Genomic DNA, 24,146 nt, shown 5'->3' with positions numbered 1-24,146 from the left:
CATCTTTCAGATTCAACCTCTGAAACATAAACCGCCTCCGGGGGTAAAATGTAGAATAACCGGGGTGACCGAGTTTATGTTTCTGTTTTGACATACATTTTTTAAGCATGAACAGGAAAACTTTTCCGGCTGCCTAAAATATGTACCAATATGTTGATTCATGAGTTCCGCACGGTGAATACTGCACCGGAAACTTAATCGGAAGTCGTGTGGGTTTTGTTTTTTGTTGTATGTTTTTTTTCCCGAGTGGGGAAAATGCTTACCTTGTGAATACTAGGCAGAGTAACGTCGCCGACAGAATTGTCAGCTGTTGCGAGAGGGCAGACTGTGATTTTTGCATCGCTCGGTGGAGGTCATTCTGGAAAAAAGAAAAAATATGGTTTGAAAATTTGGACACTATCGTTTAAACAGGATTGATTTTTTACTAAACGTTTAGCACTTATTTTACATTGTTCAACACTGTTTTGTTAGTTCTTATCGCACATCACAAGTGAACACGTTTATACCACAGGGCAGCTATAACCATACTGCAGCTCGGCGGGGTCTTCTTGTTGCCCCATCTGGTGTTACTTTATTGACGTAGGACTACGTTTAACCGGAAGATATAGGGGGTAAAATGAAGATCTAGGCACTGAACATGTTGGAAAAAGTGAATGATTTCGAACGCTCATAACTCAAGCATTTCTTGATAGATTGCAAATATTTTTACATCAATTGATAGGGAATATTTCTACGCATCTATCACAATGAATTAGGGGAGCCCGGGGCCCATCTGATTATTTTGCCTATTTCCATCTTTTACAGTTATTTAACTACAGAACTTTGTTTTATACAAATACTGCATATATCTCACATATTATCAGCTAGAACCATAAATATTTTTTATTGGAAAACAGGTAAATACTAACTGAGCTTCTTACAACTGCAATCTATATAAGAACGCACAGGTGCAAATTAACGAAATACCCTCAGTTTCTATATGTTTGCATGACTCCACCCATAAATACAAATAGAATAATCATTTTTCTTCAACTTACTGTATGAACTAATTTGAATCGTACGCATTTATTTCAATAAAAAATAAATTTGTTATCTCTCAACTTCCGGGGCAAAAGGAGCCATTATTACCGGGGTTAAAATACCATAGTCGAATAACCTCGAATTCGATCTCTGTCAAACGCAAATAGTGTAGTCGTGGTTGTGTTTGTTGTGGTCATGGTTTGTAAATATGAACGGATTTCGTTCCGAAACCAGTGGCAGAGGGAAACTATGGTTGTTGCCGTACATTCTGTAAATCATGGAGACGAGCTGCGGAGGAATATAGTTTGCCCTGAAGAACATTGGCCAATTATGTGCAGAAGTTAGGTCGTTTTAAAACTGTGTTTTCTAAACAACGAGGGAGTAACTCGTGAGTCACATCCTTAATATGCAGAAGTTATTTTATGGGCTGACAACACACGACATCCCGAACCTAGGGTATAAAATCGCAGAGTGAAATAATTTAGATCACTGTTTCGACAAAACATCCAAATTGGCCGGAGAAGATTGGCTTTCCGGTTTTCGTGAACGCCACCAGAACTTGAGCTCGCGTTCTTTGGAACCACCTTAAATTTCCCAGTGCTTTTTTCATCAAAAAATATATTTTTATAAGATTGGCACTCTTGCCCCGTACTGGAAAAATACAAGCCAAAAACATCATTTTTGTAAATGAAACATTTTTATAGTAAACCTAACTTTTGAACAATTTGATGCATAGCTACACCTAAATAGGAGTATAAATGAACAAACCAGCAAAAAAAATGGAAAAAAATATAACAAAAGAGCATTCAAAAACGCGTATTAGCTTAAGGTGGCACTCTTGCCCCGGGTTCCCCTCACATTTGTTTTTTCTTGAGATAAACAATTGAATATTTGTGAAATGTTAAGCATTGTCCAAATGCACTCTGCGCCTCGTTTTCATTGATTCAATTTGTTCTTTGTCCAGAGTAACAGCGGAATATAATTTAGATACAAGCAAACTGCCCATGTTTGCATAGGAGACGTAATCAACAACACCATTAGTGTTGGGAAAACGCAATTTTGTTGTTTATTGCCTACAAGCGTAACCATGCAAATGCCCCCAAACCAAATCACCAGCTGTATGGAAAATTTTGTATAGAGTACTAAATAAAACATTTTGTGTACCATATAAGACTCAAATGCCAAAAAATGCACCTTCTGTTTTTTTTCTCTCCATTTCCAATGAAAGTAAATCTTACTAAGGTGCATCAATAAATATCTTCAAACAATGATTTCATCAAAAAATGTAATAATAATAAAAAATTAAATATGCGGTACAAAACAAATTGATATATTTTCTGGCATTTCGAAATTTTGAAATAAAATATAACTTTGAGACCCGCTTCTGTTCTAATTTTTATTTAAATGCGTTCGTATGTGTCTTTTTTTCTACATGTGGTGCAATTTTTCCTGAATGTTTAAGAGCATTGCGAGACACAAACATAATTTTCTTCGTCGTCTGCATTATTATTTTTATTTTCTTGAAATCGATTATTTTATTGTATTCGTGGTTTTCAATTGTGAGAATAAAATATAAAAATAATAATTATTTGGATATTTTTGAGTGTTAATCCGAATGATCTTTCCACAAGGACTTTATTTTTTCTCACAGAGCTATCGTACTGCTGACTCCTATGAATTTGCTAAACCATCTAAATCCAATGTAAAGATAATCTCATATATTTTAACACACGAGAAAAAAAATCTTTGTACAGCACAATGCTCTAAATATACCGACAAAATTTAGACATATAAAAAACGAAATTTAAATAAATATCAGAGCAGTACTGGGTCTCTGAATTCAAAATAAACTCAAAATGCCCAAAGGCCAAAATATTATTTTGTTTTCACGCAATCCTCTTAAAACATCGAGAAAAAATTACGCTACATGTGGAAAAACAACACATACGAATGCATTTAAATAAAAATTAGTGCAAAAGTGGGTAATAATGGGTAAAGTAATATTTTTCTCAAAATTTTGAAATGCCAGAAAATTTACTAATTTTTTTTGTACCGCATATTTAAATTTTTTTTTTATTATTACAATTTTTTATGAAAAAATTGTTTGAAGGTATTTATTTATAAACACCTTAGTAAGATTTACTTTCAGTATTTTTTCTATATTTTTGTCTCAAAGCTATTGGAAATGGAGTGAAAAAACACGAGAAGGTGTATTTTTCGTCATAGATCCTATGGTGTACCATATAAGACTCAAATGCCAAAATGTTTTATTTAGTACTCTATACAATATTTTCCATACAGCTGGTGATTTGGTTTGAGGGCACTTCTTCCTCCCTTACCCAGCCAGACCCTTTTGAAATATAAAAAAAAAATTTTTTGTACCGCGCAACACTGAAAAAATCTGAAAAAGATCACACATATCTAGAAAGGCCGTAGAAACACAATTAAATTTGAATTAGAGTAGTCTCTAAATCCCAAAAAAAAAATTTCAAAGCTTCAATATTTTTTTAGTACACTGGAGTCGCTTTTTACGCGGGGGATACGTGCCGCGTAAACAATAACCGCGTAAAAGAAAACCGCGTAAATTCCAAAATCCGCGTAAAAATGAACTGTGTAATTTTCAAAATCCGTGTAAAAATCTAACAAACAGTGAATTAAAGGGTGTGTCACATCAAATTGCATCATGGAAAAAACGCTGTAGAAATTTAATTTTTAGGAATTATATCTTCAGATTTCGCTTATAATCAGATAAGAGTGTATAGATCACGTTGGCCATGCTTCACTGTCAGTTTTTCGTAAATTTGGAAAAATGTCGTCGAACGAAAAAGAGCGTCGTGAATTAATCCTGTGCACTCATTTCGAGAATCCGGAGTTGTCACATCGGGACATCGGTAAGATGCTGGGAATCGTCCAATCCACGGTCAGCAGAGTACTAAAACGATACTTCGAGAACCTAACCATCGACCGGAAGGGGAAGAACGGCAAAAATGGATGCTCCGTCAGTGAAAAAGATCACAAGCGCGTAGTTAAGCAGTTTAGACGTGATCCGAGAAGTTCGGTCCGGGATGTCGCCAATAAGCTGAATTTGTCAAGTTCATTCGTCCAGCGGACCAAGCAGCGGGAGGGCCTGCGTACATACAAGGTTCAGAAGGCTCCTAACCGCGACGAAAGGCAAAACATGGTGGGGAAGACGCGAGCCCGGAAGCTGTACACCGAAATGCTGACGAAGCCGCATTGCCTGGTAATGGACGACGAAACCTACGTCAATGCGGACTTTCGTCAGCTGCCGGGCCTGTTGTTCTTCTCCGCAGAGGACAAATTCAGCGTTCCGGAGGAGATTCGCAAGCAGAAACTATCCAAGTTTGCCAAAAAGTACATGGTGTGGCAAGCGATCTGCTCTTGCGGAAAGCGGAGCGCCCCCTTCGTGATGACCGGCACGGTAAACGGGCAGGTTTACCTTAAGGAGGGCCTACAGAAGCGCTTACTACCACTATTGAAGCAGCACGAGGGCCCGACCATCTTCTGGCCGGATCTCGCTTCGTGCCACTATTCAAAGGACGTGTTGGAGTGGTACGAAGCCAACGGGATCACCTTCGTGCCAAAGGAAATGAACCCGCCCAACGCGCCGGAGCTTCGCCCAATAGAGAAATATTGGGCGATTATGAAGCAGGCCCTCCGGAAGAACCCAAAAGTTGTCAAATCGAAGGCGGACTTCAAGAGAAAATGGATTTCTGTTAAAAAAAAAACTACAACCTGACGTTGTACAGAACCTTATGGACGGGGTAAAGAGGAAGGTGCGAGCATACGGGCTTGGGCTCGAAGTATGAATAAAAAGAAAATGCCAAAAGTTGTTTAATAGTTTTTATTTTACTGTCTAAAATTTTCAAAAGGATCGGTCTACTGGGCGAATTTCTACAGCTTTTTTTTCCGTGATGCAATTTGATGTGACACACCCTTTAGTAGTTTAAAATGCAACCCATACTCTAACAATTGATTACCTCAATTTTTTGCATACTACAATTATGCTATCTGTATCTTCTTTTAATTCTCAGCTACTAATCAGTGATACAATACAAACTTATCTCGTGAAATGTCACATCAATTAGCATATTGAATTTTTAAGCGGTTAATGCAATCCGCGTTAAAAAAATCGCGTAAATTTCGAAATTCGCGTAAATTCCGAAGTCCGCGTAAATTCCGTAATCCGCTTAAAAATAAACCGCGTAAAATAAAACCGCGTAAAAAGCGACTTCAGTGTACTTCAATTTTTGATAAAAATTTTTTTTTTGATAATTTTTCTTGATACACCGTAGTAAGATGCACATTCATAATTTTTTTTTTTCAAATTTTTATCTCGAAGCTTTTGAGGATGGGGTGAAATAAACGAAAAAGTACGTTTTTCACTATAGATCCTACGGTAAACCACATAGGGGTTAAAATAAACCGCCAAAATTTCTTATTTAATATCCTATACAATATTTGCCATACAGCTGGTGATTTGGTTTGGTGATTTGGTACCCGGCCAGGCCCTTTCCAATGAAATAATCTGTCCAGTTGAAGGATATTATCGGCAAGAAGAGGGCCTAAGAGATTTAGCGGATTAAAACATATTTTTTCCATTTGGAAAACGCTTACGTATATTTATGCGAACAATCAATCGTTTCAATGAACATTTGTTCGCATAGCTAGACGTAATCACCAGGTTGCTCTGTTTGTAGCGTTAGTATTTACATTTCCGATGATAGTCGAAACGTCTCCGTCGGTAGTTTTAGTTGTTATCGGATAAAATCAAAAAGGTTTGGAAGAAATTTAGTGAACTGTCTGGAAAAGGTTCTCTGGATTTGTTGCGAGTCTAGAATAGTACTTTTTTCCTGAATACTCTGGGATATGATAAGAACAGCAGGTTCGAGTTTTTTCAGTTAATTGAATTTGTAAAGGCAATCTGCAATGTTGGTAAATTTAGCAACATGATTTACCGATATCACGATCAATCGCATTAAGATGGTGGAGTGACTTACACCAACGGTATGAGTAAATGCTGAGTATGTGGAATAATTCAATGTTGAATCCGAGGAGTTATAATGCTAAGAACCAATGTTATTTTAATTTTACTACTGATCTGATGGTTTCATTACTTGAAGATTCAAATGCAGAAATTTAAGTGATTATAACGTTAAAAAACACAATTGTAATTATATGAGCAGTGTTCCAATGGTTTCTTATATTCATCTATTAGAAAACACTAAGTAAAAAGACACGCGACAGGCATGTTTGGACTCCACAAAGAATGTGATTCAAATGTAGATTTAGCTTATAGCACATAATATTGATAATTGTTGATTTTCGAATGATGTCTGTTATGCGGACGAACAATGATTTTTCGGAAACGTTTTTTTAAAAATTGCTCAAATGTTTTCGAACAGAAAATGTTTGTTTCCATGTTGAGTAAACGTATTACATTGCATAGAATCCAAAACGGCGAAAAAGTCGATTTTGTTCATTTCGTCGCTCACGTTCCCTATACAAACATGGACAGCAAAGTTATTAGAAGTTATTACGAGTTATAACAATGCGATGTATTTTAAAGTGATATTAGAAATAATAATACATCACGCAGAAGAAGAAATTAAAACAATATATTTAACAAATGCTGTCCCCTTTGTGTAGTCCTACGTCACTCCGGTTATGTCACCGACATTACTCACCCGCCTTTTGAAACAATTGTGTATGTGTAATTATTGTAAATTATTGTGCACCCGTGGCCGAGTGGTTAGCGTCTCACGTTATCATGCCGGGTGTTCGGGTTCGATTCCCGTTCCGGCCGGGGGATTTTTCGTCAAAGAAATTTCCTTCGACTTGCACTGTGGTCACGCGTATTCTAGAGCTTGCCCCTCGGAATACATTCAAGGCGTGTTATTTAGCTTAAGAAATCTCAACCAAGTATTGCTTAATGACACTAGTTAATGCATACGCTGAAGCGGCAAAAGTTCCACAGGGAACTTTAAAGCCATTCAAGAAGAAAAACAAGTATGTGTAATATTAATGAAAACCGAAACAATTATTACCTATATTTTTAACGAAGGACTACGTCTTTTAGTAATAACACCATGGCACATTAAAAACAGGACACTTTTTTAGGAAATAGAAATAGCAAATGCAGTGTTCGTTCTACGGACAATGTGGATAGAAAAAATATTGAAATTCAAGCTCCGTCCGTTTTGAATTCATTGAGCTACCGTTCTGAATCATATTTCGGACGCTTAAGGCATATGATACAGAAAACAGATCTAAGCTTTGTGCATAGATATTATTTGGTTGATATTTTTAATAAATTAGTTCAATACGCTTTTAAGCTTTCTACTTTGGTACCTATTTGATTGAAAGCATAAAAAATCATCGAATAAAATACTTCTCAAATGAAGCGAATAAAAATCAAACTTCGGATACTAAATCAAATTTCGGACACTTCATAATGAGAACTGATGAAACACGGAAGAAATTTAAATATTGATGAACGGGTAAATTCTACGTGTTCACGCTAAGCAAACGTCAAACACAATCGATAGTGTGTAGTGTTGATAGATTTTTGCCGATTATGCTATAATTCAAATGTAGTTCTCATATGAAATGATAGTGAAACCAAGGAATTACTCTAAAGAAGCATTTGTGATATTAATTTTATAGTAATATCATCAGTACATTAAGAATTTCAAGATATTAGAACAAAGTGTCCGAAATATGATGTTGTCCGAAATTTGATTCAGAACGGTATATCCGATTTCGCAGCATTCACAGCAGTGAGGCCTTCCAAGTGGGCTTTCTAAGAGCGAGGGTTTAGTTCAGTATTCCAAATTGGCCTTTTTTTCAAGATTAGACGCGAATAATCTGTGAAGTTCAAAAGCCACTCTAATTCATACTCAAGTCACAGTCTCGTCCTCTCTAGCAGACAGCAGTCTTTCTCAAAGCTGATGTCAGACACAGCTGTTTTGGTCGAAACAAAAGAAGAATGAAAGGTAGGTATCGCACGCGGTAGAGCAATTTTGGGCCAGAGCTCGGCTAAGTCATATTCAACTGAGAATAGTTAGGGGACTATGAACCTATCGACCTTTGCATTCAATTGGAAATGAGTTTTTGCTTCTTCCAGCAGTTCTCCGTCAACATGAATCAACAGTCATTCGGGTCCTCTCTGCTGCAGTATTTTGAAAGCAAATCACAAAATAAAGCTTCCGGATGGATACCCAAACATCTAACACTATCTAACGCAGGGATTTTCAAAGTGGTGAATAAAATCAAAAAATCAAAAACTCATATTTTTTATGAAGAATTTGTATTCAGTGAATTAAACCGACAATAAAACCAATCAATCAAACATTTTTAGATGCACCTGCTTCGTTCTCCATAACGAGATAATACTTTTGTGCTGAAGAAACTGTGCAAAAGAGGTTATGATTCATGAAAATGAACTCCTGTAATCTATATGAACAGGGATTTTTGTTTTACTAATGTTACTTTGAATTTCACACAGTCTCACCTAATGCTGATGTCACCCACAACGGTTTTGCTCGATACAAACTTCAAAAGCGGAATCATTCCGTGTGCTGAATCGGTCTCAGATGTTCAAACAATTCCAAATCTTTATATATTTAATCTTCATGGAGAGTGTAAATATAATACATTGGGTTTATTTGGATTTGCAGCCACTAACGTTGAGTTAGCAATCAAAAAATAACAAGCATATACATCTTAGACATCTTTCGAAGAAAGTGATTATCATATCACTTCGTTTAGCTGGAAAAGAATTATCAACGCTCAAAGGGGGAATCGATTCCTCCATGGAAAAAACCCAGCGCAAAACGTATCCCCTCCCCGAGGCCCGATAATTGGAATCATCGTTGATCCGGAGCAGGATTATTAACGCTTGAGAAGGAATGGATTCCTCCTCGGAATTACTCAGCAAAAATAAGACCCCCTTCCCAACAACGACGCTTGATTGCGGCATTCGTAAACAAATAATTTTATAGAACTGCTCCCATAAATGTGATTTCTTCGATATGTAATATAATATCCACTACACCATATCATATCGTATTCTTCACTATCAAATCCATAGCCATAAAATTATCATCGATACCTTGGTTTTCGCTAAATACTCCGTTCGTTCCGACTGTAGAAAAGAAATAGGAATGAAAAGAAGAGCATAATGCACAGACCTGACCTTCCGCATCTCACCTCACCGCATCAACTGAATGGATTTCCAGAGCTATTTTCAAAGCTATGTTTATGCTATTGAAACAATTTTTCGAGTCAATGAGTACCAAACATATAACACTTGGACATTTTATCTTTGTTGTTTAAAATGATTATCATACCATTTCGATGATCCGGAGCGGAATTAGGGATGGATTTCTGCTCGGAATTACTTAGCACAAGTATTTTCCCCCTTCCCAACAATTGGAAACGACGATCGATTGCGGCATTGGTAAACAAATTATTTTTGATATGATTTCTTTGATATGATAAAATATCCACTACATCATGCCATATATTTCGTATTCTTCACTCCAAATCCATAGTCATTGGCACCCATCTGTATCGAATTATCATCGATTTCCAGAGTATGCGCCAGTTTATATATGGTTTCATTAGCTTGTTTGCAAAGCTGTTTTGAAGCTATTGAAACAAGTTTTCGAGTCAATGAGTAGCAAACATATAATACTTGGACATTTTAGCTTTTGTTAAAAAAAAAAAACAAAATGTATTTGGTCGCAGTATTATCTGAATAGAAAACGAATAATCGCTGGAAAAAAATGTGTGGGTATGATATAACTGCAAGGTTGACGTGGAACTACCGCTGGCTTAGTAATCATTTGTTTGAGTTGATTAAATTATTGATTAAATGAACAATTTTCGAATTCAATTGAATTCAACATATTTGCTGTGTAAGTAAAGAAGGCACCTCGATTTTGATGGCTGTGATAAGGAACGTACTTCTATGGGAACAAAATCCCTCCTCCACTTGTATTTGCAAAGCGGATTCCCTCCGGTACATTGATATTGAAGTCTGTGTTGGGGAAACCGTAAATCGGGCCAATCAAAACGTGGCAGGTAGGGTGTTTTGATAGCGCTTAACATTTCACAGTTGTTCAATTGTTTATCACATGAAAAATAACATTTTATTCACTGTGATAGATACGTAGAAATATTTCCTGTTAATTGATGCAAACATCTCTCCGATCTATTGAGAAATATTCGAGTTATAAGCATTCGAAATCTTTCAGGTTTTACTACATGTTCTGTGTTTGGGTTTTTATTTTACCCCCAATATATTCCAGTCCAGTTGTGCACCCGTGGCTGAGTGGTTAGCGTCTCACATTATAATACCGGATGTTCGGGTTCGATTCCCGTTCTGGCCGGGGGATTTTTCGTCATAGAAATTTCCTTTGACTTGCACTGTGGTCACGCGTATTCTAGAGCTTGCCCCTCGGAATACGTTCAAGGCGTGTTATTTGGCTTAAGAATTCTCAACTAAGTATTAATAAATGACGCTAGTTAATACATACGTTGAGACGGCAAAAGTTCCACAGGGAACGTTAACGCTATTCAAGATGATATTCCAGTTAGACGTAGTCTCACGTCAAAATTATGATTTTCGCGATGTGAAACATTTTCCGTTTTCCATTTTATACATCCAATATTGAAAATATTCTACTGATAGGGAAGAATAATCTTCAGAAGCTTCGTGTTAATTGCACTGGATTAAAAAATCAAAGGACAAAATGTGTTTGGTCGCAGGTTTGGTTTTTGGTCGCAGGTCGCATTATATGAATAGAAAACAACTAAACAAACTCTTTCACTTGAATGTAAATTACAGCCCAAGGACAACTGGCTGATCTCGACGTAACAAAGTCATTTGTTTGCACAAGAAGACTCTTGGTGATACCGTTCATCAACGCTATCGTGATGAACGAAGCTAGCATCGCCACAATAGCAATAACCTGCTTCAAACGCTGTCCAATTATATCTGAGTGGATTCCGTCTGCTATGCCGGTTTCTCCGGGTGCCTTGATTTAGCGCCCGTGTTCGGAAACACACTCCGATCACCACCTAAGTAATCATCATCAATGAGCAAGATTGTTTTGATTTCAATAGCCTGTTTTCAAAGCAATTTTCAAGCTATTGAAACTATTTTTTGGTCCAACAAGTGACAATCATATAACTTTTTGACTTTTTATCTTTCGAATGAGGTGATTGTTATACCACTCCATTTAGCCGGTAAAGAGGTATTAACGTTCAAAGCCTTGTACTCCAGCGTCACTCACTCGTTTTCGACCCCGATACAGAAATGAAAGACGTAGTCCTACGTCAGCAAAATCTGATGATAAAAACAATTATCAGTTTTTGCCATTTTACAAAGTCTTTCGTTGTAAATTTCCGTCACAATCCCGCAAGGCAAACGTGAAATGCCTTACGACATGTATTGTCCATCGGTTGTCAAAGATCCTCTAGGCCGCATATACTCAAAATATGAAAATGATGATATAAATGAAAAAAAAGATGACGTTTTGGAGGCTTTCTCATACTCTCAGACTTTCTCTGTTCATTCTCTGTTCAAAAAAGACAAATTTGAAGAACTAGACTAAACACTTGGTTTTGAGAGAGGCCATTTGAAAAGCGTTGTTTCATCTAGCATCTGGTAATGGACTGATGTATAGTGAATTGCTTATTGGAGACTTTTCCGATCGATCAATGAGTTTCCGTGAATCCGTGCATTGTTTTCGGGTTAAAAGCGGTGTCAAAGTGCAGCATATTTCAAGCCGAACGCGAAGAAGGTGTTTTCCACCGGTGAGAGTTGCGTTCTTCGATAGAAAACAATGTGTAAGTTTGTTCCGCAGCGGTTGCTATTGGGAATACTGAATACTGATACTGAAAAACTATTTGGATGTTTAGTAACTTCATTATTTCAGTACGGCTCTGGATAGCGAGCAATCAACAGTACATGTTAATTCTGAGAGTTAATTTGAAAATCTGCTCAAATTGGTGTTTTATTGATTCACGAAACATTCCATGAAAGCATTCATTCCTCGGCCTTTGTCAGTGCTATCGAAAGTTTTAGTTGAATATGTTTGTTTCTCGCCGTAACTTCGTAATCCTGCGTTAACAATGCGGCCGTGTCTTGGATATCACCCTTCTTACTATTTTTTGTTGCGGCCCGCAACACCATGACTAACACGTGTTTTTGGGCCCTCTGAAAATAAAGGTTGAATGCCGCTGCCCTGGGGTAAAACAAGGCCTTAAAATATTGACCAGGACGTATCTTGGGTTTGCTCAGTCGAGTAAACTCGAAAACGACTGCATGAGCAGATCATGAAGGGAGCGTGTTTATCTTCATCATTATTCCTAGGACCAGGGCCCGAAATCTTTGAAGGTGAAAAATGAAGTCCGACTCTACTCTCCGTAGCTTCGCTTCAACTAGAACTGCATGACTGGTGAACTAGTCCAGTCAGTGGTTATTTTAACTGACTCGACTACTGAATACAAATCTGTCTATTCATTCAACTGACTTCAATCCACACTTCCATTTCCCCCTGACACTGATTTTATACCCGCGTACGCAATCTTATTTTTACGTCCATATAAGGAGGAACGAAAACATGATTTCTGATGCAAAAAGACGGGTGGGTAATGTCGGGGACATAACCGGAGTGACGTAGGACTATACAAAGGGGACAGCTTTTGTTAAATATATATTTTAAATATATTGTTTTATTTTCTTCTCCTACGAGAATACCTACCTATCTACCTGAAAAATGGATTAGTTTAATGTTTACTCTTTATGAATATGTTGATGGTTCTGAAAAGAACCTTTGGTGTTGTGTTTTTGTTATCACTCGATATTCCCATCTTGTTCGGTTAAACCTTCCTGTTTAGCTATTGCGTTTGCCACCCGCCACAGCTTTCACAGTTGGGAAATTTCTTCCCATCCAGCTTGTGACATATTTTACAGTAAATTACATTCAATGGCACGTCGCATTACCTCCACTCAGTATCGGATTGGAGGTAATTTTAACCTGTAATTGAACATTTGCGATGACAGTGGTACAGTGTCGACTTTCAATGTGGGGTCATAATTTGGACCCCGAACTCTATGTTTACAAAAATGTCCAACTAAATATGTCGCATTGCAGGTCCGTCCAATTAGCTAAATGTCGAGATAGGTGTAAATTACTGTACTTTCAATCTAGAATGCCGTACAACCACACGGGTTTACGGTTTGAAAGAAAATAAGATATTTTTTTGGGGTCCGCGTGTTTTATACTTTAGCGGTACACACTCACAGGATAGAGACAAATCGGCAGACTCAGCCAGAGGGGCGAGTCCAACGAGACGAACGAATGAGCGTTAAAAGGGAGCGATGGCAAAAAAAATACATTCATTACGATTCGTTCGCTCGTTGGATTCACATGCAGGCTAAAAAGGGTCCTTTTCAGGATCACAAAATCATCTTCAATCTAAAGAGTTTATTTTTTTGTTATCACTCGATATCTTGTTCGGCTAAACCTTTCTGTTTAGCGATTGCATTTGCCACTCGCCACAGCTTTCACAGTTGGAAAATTTCTTCCCATCCAGCTTTGTGACATGTTGTACAGTAAATTACATTTAACGCGACGTGCCGAAGCACCACTCAGTGTCACATTGGAGGCGATTTTAACCTGTAATTTAACATTTGCGATGACAGTGGTACAGTGTCGACTTTCAATGTGGGGTGATAATTTGGATCTCTATGTTTACAAAAATATCCAACTAAGTAAGTCGCATTACATGTCCGTCCAATTAGCTAAATGTCGAACTAATTGTAAATTACTGTACTTTCAATCTGGAAACAATTTAAGAATTGATGAAAATTGAATAATCAGGAAAGTCCCCAACTATCAATAAGCTCAGAACAACTGCCAAATTCACATACTCATCAGATCCTGGCAAACAAATGATGAAAAAATCAATTTGTGTTTTATTATTATTTTGGATAATGTTTTAGAAAGCATTGAACTGTATTTCCTAAACTCTTTTTTGGAAGGTTTAATGGCCCTGAAAAGCGCCTTGTTTTATGGAATGGTTCCAATTTAGAAAACTTAGTACTCGTGGTTTTGAAAAAACCATTTCGAACGCCCTCGATGCCGCCTTGTTGTGGATTTGCCACCAAAGCAGTTTGTATAAAGAACAAACTTTTTACTTCTGCTACCTGATGCCGTTTTGCGATTGCGTTTGCCACTCGCCACTCGCTGCAACTACCTGTTGTCTTGATGTTCACCGAACCGAATGTGTTCTGTTCCGAATGCGGGTTTTCTTATCGTCGCGAGCAGCTTTGCCAGCTAACTCGATCACTTCGGCGGCCGAAACTATATAACGCCGGCTAGGTGGACTGGTGCACTGGTACTAACGCGTTCGGCCTAGCGGGCCTAGCCACGGTTCGAGCGGGATTTTGCCTTTCCCTTCACTTTTCCTCCTTTACCATGTCCAGACATGGCTGCTTGGGTTGGTTTGTTGATGTGTTGTGATGCGAACCGATGTGGTGTACGGTTTGAATGAGAATGATCGTTACGGAAGGAAGGAAGGTATTATATTATAGAGACTTTAAACTTTTGTAGTTCATTCGTCTCTAGCCTTGTGAAAGGCCCTTTGAAAACTCTACTCTATTCTACTCCAGCGCTACTACCTCCGCCCTCTTGCCTTGAGAAAGGCACTCGATCCCTCGCCGTCCAGCCCGTCCAGCAACGATGTTGTCCAGTCGGTGTCCACACAAAGAATGTGATCGTTACGGCAGCGGAGGGGGGATTTTTAAGCTGACTGGCTGGCTCGAGAATTACGCATGTGTGAGACTGCGACCAATGTTTCGTTCATTTTTTTCTTTTTCCTTTCCAATCGTGCTTCATTCTATTTCGCTGCTGCTCTGGTTGCCCGTTTTGGTCGGTACGATTTGAGGAGCACAAAATGGACCAATCAAAAATGGGCACATAGTGCATTTTGACAATGCTTGATATTTCACAATTATTCAATTATTTATCTCAAGAAAAATGAAATGTTATTCGTTATGATAGATGCGTAGATATATTTCCTATCAATTGATGCAAAAACCTTTGCGATCTATTGAGAAATGCTCGAGTTATAAGCGTTCCAAATCTTGCATTTTTTCCTACTTGTTCAGTGCCTAGATTTCCATTTCACCCCCTATATCTTCCGGTTAGACGTAGTCCTACGTCAAAAAGAAGTTACCCCATCAATGGACGGTATATTGTCTACCCATCGTGAAGTCAAACCAACGAATTTAGACAACTATCAGAGGTATGCTATAAAGGTCCTCGCGTTAGTATTAGTAAATAGCGTGCGAAATAGCGCACACACACCGCTTGCTATTTTATACGTGTGAGTATTTTTCGTGTACGATACAAAATAATTTAGCTCACGTATGATACAAAATAATCTAGCAGCGTTGTCAAACCACGTTGAACTCGAACATCGATGCATGCACACGTACATGGGAGAGAGAAAGAGAGGAACGAATTCGTTTTGGGGGAAGTCACTTCAAAATGCAATGAGGACAATTTGACTGGGAAGAATGAAATGATATAGTCGAGTCGGTAGAGAGACATAGCGACTAAACACCCGACTGACTGTTTAGTCGTTTTGGCGGAGAAAATGCGTGAAGAAGTCTTGCTAACTGAATACGGATATAGTCAGTCAGATAGTCAGCTGATTATCCTCAGTTGACTATGACTATGCAGAGCCCGGCCTAGGACATTTTACGTTGAACTCGTAATTCAGATTACTCATTCAGTGAAATGTTTTAGTTGCATATCTCTACGAGCAACAGTTTTAAAAAAAACTTGAAAAAATAATCAACCACAGGTAAGTTGGAGGCAAAAGGAAACAATCTGAACACCATCCGAGCGAGATTAATCCCTCCGATGACCTCGGTGTTTACTGAGTCACCAATTTTATTTGTTCCGTCCCATGGACAACTTCATATTGACACGACAAAACAAATCATTCCATCAGCATTTCCCGCGAACCTGAGGGAAACAACGTTGCGACATAAAGAAGCACCATAAAAATGTGACCCGAAGCGATAAAACGGAAACGGATGAATCGCTGGCTGGCAGGACGCGGGAAGGACGAAAAAAAAGGAACCAATGGAACCACAAATACGACGAGAGAGAATGTTGAGCTGTTTTTTCGCGTCTTTGCCGGAAAACGCTTAACGTCTCGTCGTTTTCACATGCTACGGTACGCACACAAACTCTCATACACCATAATGCGTTCTAATCCTAATCAATGTCTCGCGCAGATGTTCATACTTACAAACATGTTCTCCAGGGATCGCTTTGCGAGCCAGCAGTTAAGGAACACCGGAATGAATAAATTCCTGAACGGAGGCCATAAAATCTGCCCAGCGATGGTGGTGGCGGCGGCGACGGCGGCGGGAGTTGTTGTTCCGGTTCGATTCCACGATGTTTTTGTGTGTGTATGTGTTGATGCCCCAGGCGACCAAGGTGGTGATAGCGGTGATAAAACAGATTTCGGAAAGAGAAACACGCTTAATTAATTCGTTATTCCGAACCGAAGGGGCGGAAAAACAAGGTGAAAGTTCCATCCAAACGATGTAAGTCTACATCGTTTGGAGTGGATTTTCAAGGACAACCGTATGACTTTGTTGTTGGTCATTGTCTGTTTTCTGTTCGTTTGTTTGTTTGCTCTTGAGAAAAAAATCGGGTTTTTCCTGTTGTTTTTTGCGCTTACGTATATATTTGTTCCGAAACACAAATGTGGCGTGTTCAAGTGGTGGTTTTTCTCAGTGTTGACACAGTTGTTATTGTCGGTGGGTATATCACTCTGTATTTGTTAGAAGATGAAATAAAATAAATGTAGTCCTTACCGTAATTGTAAATGGTATCGTTGTGACCAGTTCCAAAATAAAATGGAACGAAAGGATTTGCTGCCATATATTGCCCTGTAAAGCAAAGAAGAAAGTAATGTGTTTTAGGAGCGGTAGGTTAGAGTGATTGTAACTTGTAATTGGTTGTAATTTAGTCCCGACTCATTCTCTGGTCACAAAAATTACCTTGGACAAAAAATATGCCTGTTCATATTTTTCGGTATGACGAATTTCATGCCAACTCGACTGGCCGTTGGCAGCACCATCTCAGATAGAAGTGAAACGTTGTGAGTGTAAAGACATGGGTCATTTAAGCAACACTGCATACTTGAAATTTTCGAAAAATAATTAGCCTACGTTTGGAAAAAGCTATTTTTTTTCTTTATTTTTTACAAAAAAATTATAACTTAAAAACTATGATATCTACAAAATTCATGCCAATAGATGAAATTATTTAAATTTTCACAAAAAAATATAAAAAAAAAATTTGAAAAAAATTTCGCTGACAAAAAGTTATTTTAAAAATTAAAATTGATTTTTCTCAAAAACGTATTTTTTTTAAATTCCCAAAAATATATATATATGAATAGCCCTTACAATTTCCAACAAGTCGCCCATACATGGGAAAATGAGCACTTTTACAGGGAAAAAGTTTTTCGAAAAACAACTTTTTCATGTTTTTGTTTAAAGTCAAGATAGCGAGATACCGTATTCGACAAAGTTTTAGATGTTGTTAAAATATAAACTTTTGTATAAATGTTTTGCTCGTAATATTTTTGTGTGTAAATTCTCACGTTTGACATGTTCTTGACATGTTTCTAAATAGCGAAAAGTTAGCAGAGCATGTACATTGCAATAATTTATACATAAACATGTTACGAATTAAACATTAATACTATTTTTTCAAAGAAAATAAATGAAAAAGTTGTTGTTCGAACAACTTTTTCCATATAAATTTGTCCATCGTTCGATGTATGGAAAACTTGTTGGAAATTTTAAGGGCTATTTATATCTATTTATTTCAGAATTTTAAAAGTATATGTTTTCGAGAAAAATGAATTTTAATTTCCAAAATATTTTTTTTTCAATGAATTTTTTCCCAAAAAAAATCTTTGATAATTTTTAATGAAAATCTAAGTAATTTCCTGACTAACTTTTTGTAGATCGTTTAGTTTTTAAGATTTTCAAAAAAAAAGTTGAAAAAACTCAAAATTTAAAAAAAAACTACAAAAAAAATCCATCTGATCTACAAAATTTTAGTCAAAGAATGGAATGTAAGAAATTATATTGGTTTTCATTGAAAGTTATCGAAGATTTTTTTGGAAAAAAATATTTTGAAAATTAAAATTCATTTTTTCCATATGCTTTTAAAATTCTAAAAAAATAAATAAATAAAAAATAGCCCTTAAAATTTCCAACAAGTTTTCCATACATCGGACGATGGACAAATTTACATGGAAAAAGTTTTTCGAACAACAACTTTTTAATTTTTTTTCTTTGAAAAAATACTATTAATGTTTAATTCGTAACATTTTTATGTATAAATTATCGCAATGTATATGCTCTGCTAACTTTTCTCTATTTAAAAGTATGTCAAGAACATGTTGAACGTGAGAATTTACACACAAAAATGTTACGAACAAAACATAATTTTTTTCAGGAGTCTTCATACAGAAATGACTTATATTCCAAAAACTATATATAGAAAGTAGATGTCTTCGACCAAAGTTTATATTTTAACGAGATCTGGAACTTTGTCGAATACACTATATCGCTATCTTGACTTTAAACAAAATTAGGATTAGTTGTAATTTTTTCAAAGAAAACATGGAAAAGTTGTTGTTCGAAAAACGAAAACGACTTGTTGGAAATTATAAGGGCTATTTATATATATGACAAAGACGTGGGTCATTTAAGCAACTTTGCATACTTCAAATATTCGAAAAAGAATTAGACAACTTTTTGGAAAAAGACATTTTTTTTTCTTAATTTTTTACAAAAATGTATAATTTAAAGCTATGATACCTACATACAATAATTCTTATCAAAGGATGAAATGTAGAAAATTGATTTTTACAAAAAATACAAAAAATACAAAAAAATTGTTGGAAAAAAATTTCGCTGACAAAAAAGTTATTTTAACAAATTAAAATAGATTTCTCTTAAAAACGTTTTTTTTAAATCCCTATATATAAAAAAAACGTTTTTAAGAGAAATCTATTTTAATTTGTTAAAATAACTTTTTTGTCAGCGAAATTTTTTTCCAACAATTTTTTTGTATTTTTTGTGAAAATCAATTTTCTACATTTCATCCTTTGATAAGAATTATTGTATGTAGGTATCATAGTTTTAAATTATAAATTTTTGTAAAAAATTAAGAAAAAAAATGTCTTTTTCCAAAAAGTTGTCTAATTCTTTCTCGAATATTTGAAGTATGCAAAGTTGCTTAAATGACCCACGTCTTTGCACCCACAACGTTCCATACTATCTGAGATGATGTAGCCAACTCCTAAGACGAGTTGGCATGAAATTCGTCTATAATGGATAATCGTTGATTTCAAACTTCTGTTTCAACAAAATGGCTGAATCTAAACACCGCTAGGAGCCACCCACACTCATGAATCATATATGCAGCGTTGGCCTCATAGTTCTTAAGTTCTTTTGTGAAAAAGGGTGAAAATTCGTCGGTAAAATGACACTTCTGTTCAGAAACAGAAACACAAAAACAACATCTTGGCCAGTGAAACAAAATCTCTAAATGTAAATAGTTGAAAGATCTCATCGAAGATTCAACTGTCACTATTCATATACTCACAAAACTTGGGTCTTCAATAAAAAAGGTTTTACTCAAAAACATAATGAAAACATAACAAATGAAAATAATTTTGATTCTGCAACGAAATTGAATGTGCCTTTGTCAAATTGTGAATAATAAATCAGGACGCCCCAAATAGAAATCAGGAAATGTCCTGCTAAATCATGACAGATGGTAACCATCATTCAAATAGTTGTACACCGTTAAAAACAAGTCACAGCAATACTTTTCTTAGAATAGATAAAAAATAATTTTGTAAATTTCAATTTGGGGCTTCAACAAGAAATTTATTACCAACAATCTTTAAATGGAACTTCAACGATTTACGAAATCAAATACTTCTCTGTTGCCTCTTACATGGATCAATTTTGGAAAATAGCACATCTCATCTCACACAATTGAAGAGAAAGTCATTCAAAATAACCATATTTGTTAATTCCGAATCTATCAAAGTGATACGAGAAATCAATATCAATAGGTGGTATACGCTACAAATGATATAGCATAAGCACCGTGAATACGGTTGATCATTACAATTGGCATAAATGCTTCAAACTTTTTTTTTACTTTATACTCATGTTTTGTTCCTTAATTTAACGAAGAATTGAGCTTTCTACATAATTTTTTATTTTTCGAAAAACATAATTAAGAAGTCACTGGACTAATGTTTTCATGCAAATTTTCAACCTAGTTTATCCCCAAAACCTCCTGTTTTTTTTTATCTTCGCTTATTTTTCGTCGGCCTATTTCCGCCACTTTAGTGCCAATCACCGACATCAGGGAAGCGACTCCACCTGTTCCTACCTATCAGACTCAACAACTCATGAGCCGGGCCAACTTCTTTTACTTCCTCTCCGAAGGAAGACGTAACCAGAGATTTTTCGCCTCAGAAAATCCCAACGACGCCAGCTGGGATTGAACCCAGACCGATCGGATTGTGAGGCTGTTACGCTAACCACTGGCGCCGTCAAAACCTCCTGTTATACGTTAGCCATTTTTTTTAGTTGATCAAAGTTTGGAGTAAACTAGAGGAGCCCCTCCTCGCAGAAGCACAATCATAAAATAAGCATAAAATTCTACGCGTACCCTTACAATGAACTGAAAAATAGGAGCAAACCGTCTACATGGCAAGTACATGGGCCATATATGGCAAGTGCCAATGGATGTATGGGAAAAAAGTGACCTTCGAATTTTCGAAGCGGACCTGATTAAAAATGTTGATTGCCACGAAAGACTACCCTATGCAAAATATCAGCTTAAACGGACTTCATTTACTACCTCGACGTTTCATGCGATTTTGAGACATTTGGCATCGACAACCTTTTTACGTCCTTCAGGAAGGGTGCCAAATTTTTATGAAATAAAGTTAACGTTAATAACTATTTTCACTGTGAACGAATTCTCATGATTTGCGTACCAATCGAATCGGAAATTCTCTAAGATTCGTTTGATATGCTATACATTACAATTCGCTAATCTCTAAACGGTTTAAATTCATGAAAACTGGAAGAACACCATTTTTTCCAATACATTTGTTCTGCCGATTTATGTGCTAACCATACCCGTATTTCGAATGCTTATAACTCGAACATTTCTTAACAGATCGGAAAGATGTTTGCATCAATTGATAGGAAATATTTCTACGCATCTATCACAATTAATAAAATGTTATTTTTCATGGGATGAACAATTGAATAACTGTAAAATGTCAAGCGTTATTTAAACGCCCTAACTACCAAGTGTTGGCCCGATTTACGGTTTCCCCAACACAGACTTCAAAATCGATGTACCTGTGGAAAACCGCTTTGAAAATATACATGCAAGTCGGGGGTATTTTTGTTTCCACTGAGCTGTGTTTCCCTAACACGGACAACAAAATCAATGTGCCTGGGGGAATCTGCTTCGTCATAACATGCAAGTCAACCCTTGGGTGAATTTTCGATTTTCAGAAAACATAAATTTTGACATCTACAACAATAAGTAAATGGAGTCCGAATGAGCTAATATTTTGCATGGGGTATTTTATCGTGAAAATCAACATTTCGAAGGAAGTCCCGTATGAAAATTCGACATGACGATTTTCATTGGCACCCTAAACCATACATTTTGCCTGGTATTTCGAAAAAAATTACGAAGTCTCAGAGTGTCGATATTTGACAAAAAAAAAATCGAGATAACACTAGATCTCGACGTTTCATGCAATTTGAAGACATTTGGCATAAAAATAATAATAATAATAATAAATTTCGAAAACTCCAATTTCCTTTAAGCGGCCCATAGATGTTCAATATTAAAGGGTGTGTCACATCAAATTGCATCACGGAAAAAACGCTGTAGAAATTTAATTTTTAGGAATTATATCTTCAGCTTTCGCTTTAAAATCAGATAAGAGTGTATAGATCACGTTGGCCATGCTTCACTGTCAATTTTTCGTAAATTTGTAAAAATGTCGTCGAACGAAAAAGAGCGTCGTGAATTAATCCTGTGCACTCATTTCGAGAATCCGGAGTTGTCACATCGGGACATCGGTAAGATGCTGGGAATCGTCCAATCCACGGTCAGCAGAGTACTAAAACGATACTTCGAGAACCTAACCATCGACCGGAAGGTGAAGAACGGCAAAAATGTATGCTCCGTCAGTGAAAAAGATCACAAGCGCGTAGTTAAGCAGTTTAGACGTGATCCGAGAAGTTCGGTCCGGGATGTCGCCAATAAGCTGAATTTGTCAAGTTCATTCGTCCAGCGGACCCAGCAGCGGGAGGGCCTGCGTACATACAAGGTTCAGAAAGCTCCTAACCGCGACGAAAGGCAAAACATGGTGGGGAAGACGCGAGCCCGGAAGCTGTACACCGAAATGCTGACGAAGCCGCATTGCCTGGTAATGGACGACGAAACCTACGTCGAAGCGGACTTTCGTCAGCTGCCGGGCCTGTTGTTCTTTTCCGCAGAGGACAAATTCAGCGTTCCAGAGGAGATTCGCAAGCAGAAACTATCCAAGTTTGCCAAAAAGTATATGGTGTGGCAAGCGATCTGCTCTTGCGGAAAGCGGAGCGCCCCCTTCGTGATGACCGGCACGGTAAACTGGCAGGTTTACCTTAAGGAGTGCCTACAGAAGCGCTTACTACCACTATTGAAGCAGCACGAGGGCCCGACCGTCTTCTGGCCGGATCTCGCTTCGTGCCACTATTCAAAGGACGTGTTGGAGTGGTACGAAGCCAACGGGGTCACCTTCGTGCCAAAGGAAATGAACCCGCCCAACGCGCCGGAGCTTCGCCCAATAGAGAAATATTGGGCGATTATGAAGCAGGCCCTCCGGAAGAACCCAAAAGTTGTCAAATCGGAGGCGGATTTCAAGTGAAAATGGATTTCTGTTAAAAAAAAAACTACAACCTGACGTTGTACAGAACCTTATGGACGGGGTAAAGAGGAAGGTGCGAGCATACGGGCTTGGGCTCGAAGTATGAATAAAAAGAAAATGCCAAAAGTTGTTTAATAGTTTTTATTTTACTGTCTAAAATTTTCAAAAGGATCGGTCTACTGGGCGAATTTCTACAGCGTTTTTTCCGTGATGCAATTTGATGTGACACACCCTTTATTGCTCAATATTTTGGTTTGTGCCTGTCAGTTGGTTACTAGCGGTCTTTTGAATTAAACATCTCATACGCGCGTTGTTATCATGAGCACGCTTAAGGCATTTAAATACTGACACACGGTAAGTAATAGTAATTGTGACCCGGACACATGTCCGGGTCACAAATGCAATTTGCGACCAACGTCAATCGCAATAACTGCCAAACTCTCGAACTGGTGTAAATCAAGGGCGCTTAGTATACTACCAGATGGAGTCCAAACTGCCAAACCAATTCGCAGCCATCTTAAAATTCCACAAAAGTAAATCAATACGATTATGCACAGTTTGTGAACTATATCGATAGTTTATTACATGTTCATTACTTTCATTAAGTTTTACGCTGCAAGCGTTTCGTCTTTCCTATCAGCGTTGACGTCATTGACTTCGTGTCGCACCATTTGGAAAAGGAATGTTACAATGGATTTTGAGAATGAATTGAACAAACTCCTAAAATAAAAATTATGATTGAAAATTTACTTTTTCGTGCCGAATATGTATTCTATGTAATAGAGTAATACGTTTTCTCGCATCTTGTGAAATAATATGACCCCTTTCAGGTACAACATCGAGTCACACTCGATGTGAAATTATTACTCCAAAACGTACAACATCGAGTCTCTCTCGTGATGCGCTTGCGCATCACAAGGCGCTGAGACACTCAGCAGAGTAGTGGAATTACTTGATGCGTGACCCATCGAAGAATTTGGTCCGCTTTTTTTATGTATGCTTTGCAACAATCTCAATACTCC

General features: G+C 37.2%; 1 protein-coding gene across 28 annotated transcripts in view; it reads right to left on the bottom strand.

Annotated features, from left to right (window-relative positions):
• Positions 1-24,146, bottom strand: part of LOC129769127 (potassium channel subfamily T member 2) — a 569,383-nt gene that overhangs the window by 119,164 nt on the left and 426,073 nt on the right. For all 28 annotated transcript variants that reach the window (XR_008741821.1, XM_055771198.1, XM_055771174.1 and 25 more), the window contains 3 exons: positions 16,952-17,026; positions 16,378-16,461; positions 264-358 (listed from right to left, as the gene is read on the bottom strand). Coding sequence is in view for 27 of the 28 variants with exons in the window: in XM_055771198.1 (XP_055627173.1) it covers positions 264-358; positions 16,378-16,461; positions 16,952-17,026 (254 nt within the window). In the remaining variant the exon portion in view is untranslated. The remainder of the gene's footprint in view (positions 1-263; positions 359-16,377; positions 16,462-16,951; positions 17,027-24,146) is intronic.

This window comes from Toxorhynchites rutilus, chromosome 2 (genome assembly GCF_029784135.1).
Source record: "Toxorhynchites rutilus septentrionalis strain SRP chromosome 2, ASM2978413v1, whole genome shotgun sequence".
Lineage (NCBI taxonomy): Eukaryota > Metazoa > Arthropoda > Insecta > Diptera > Culicidae > Toxorhynchites > Toxorhynchites rutilus.
The sequence above is the reverse complement of the archived record's forward strand: the minus strand, read 5'-3'. Positions and strand labels throughout refer to the sequence as shown.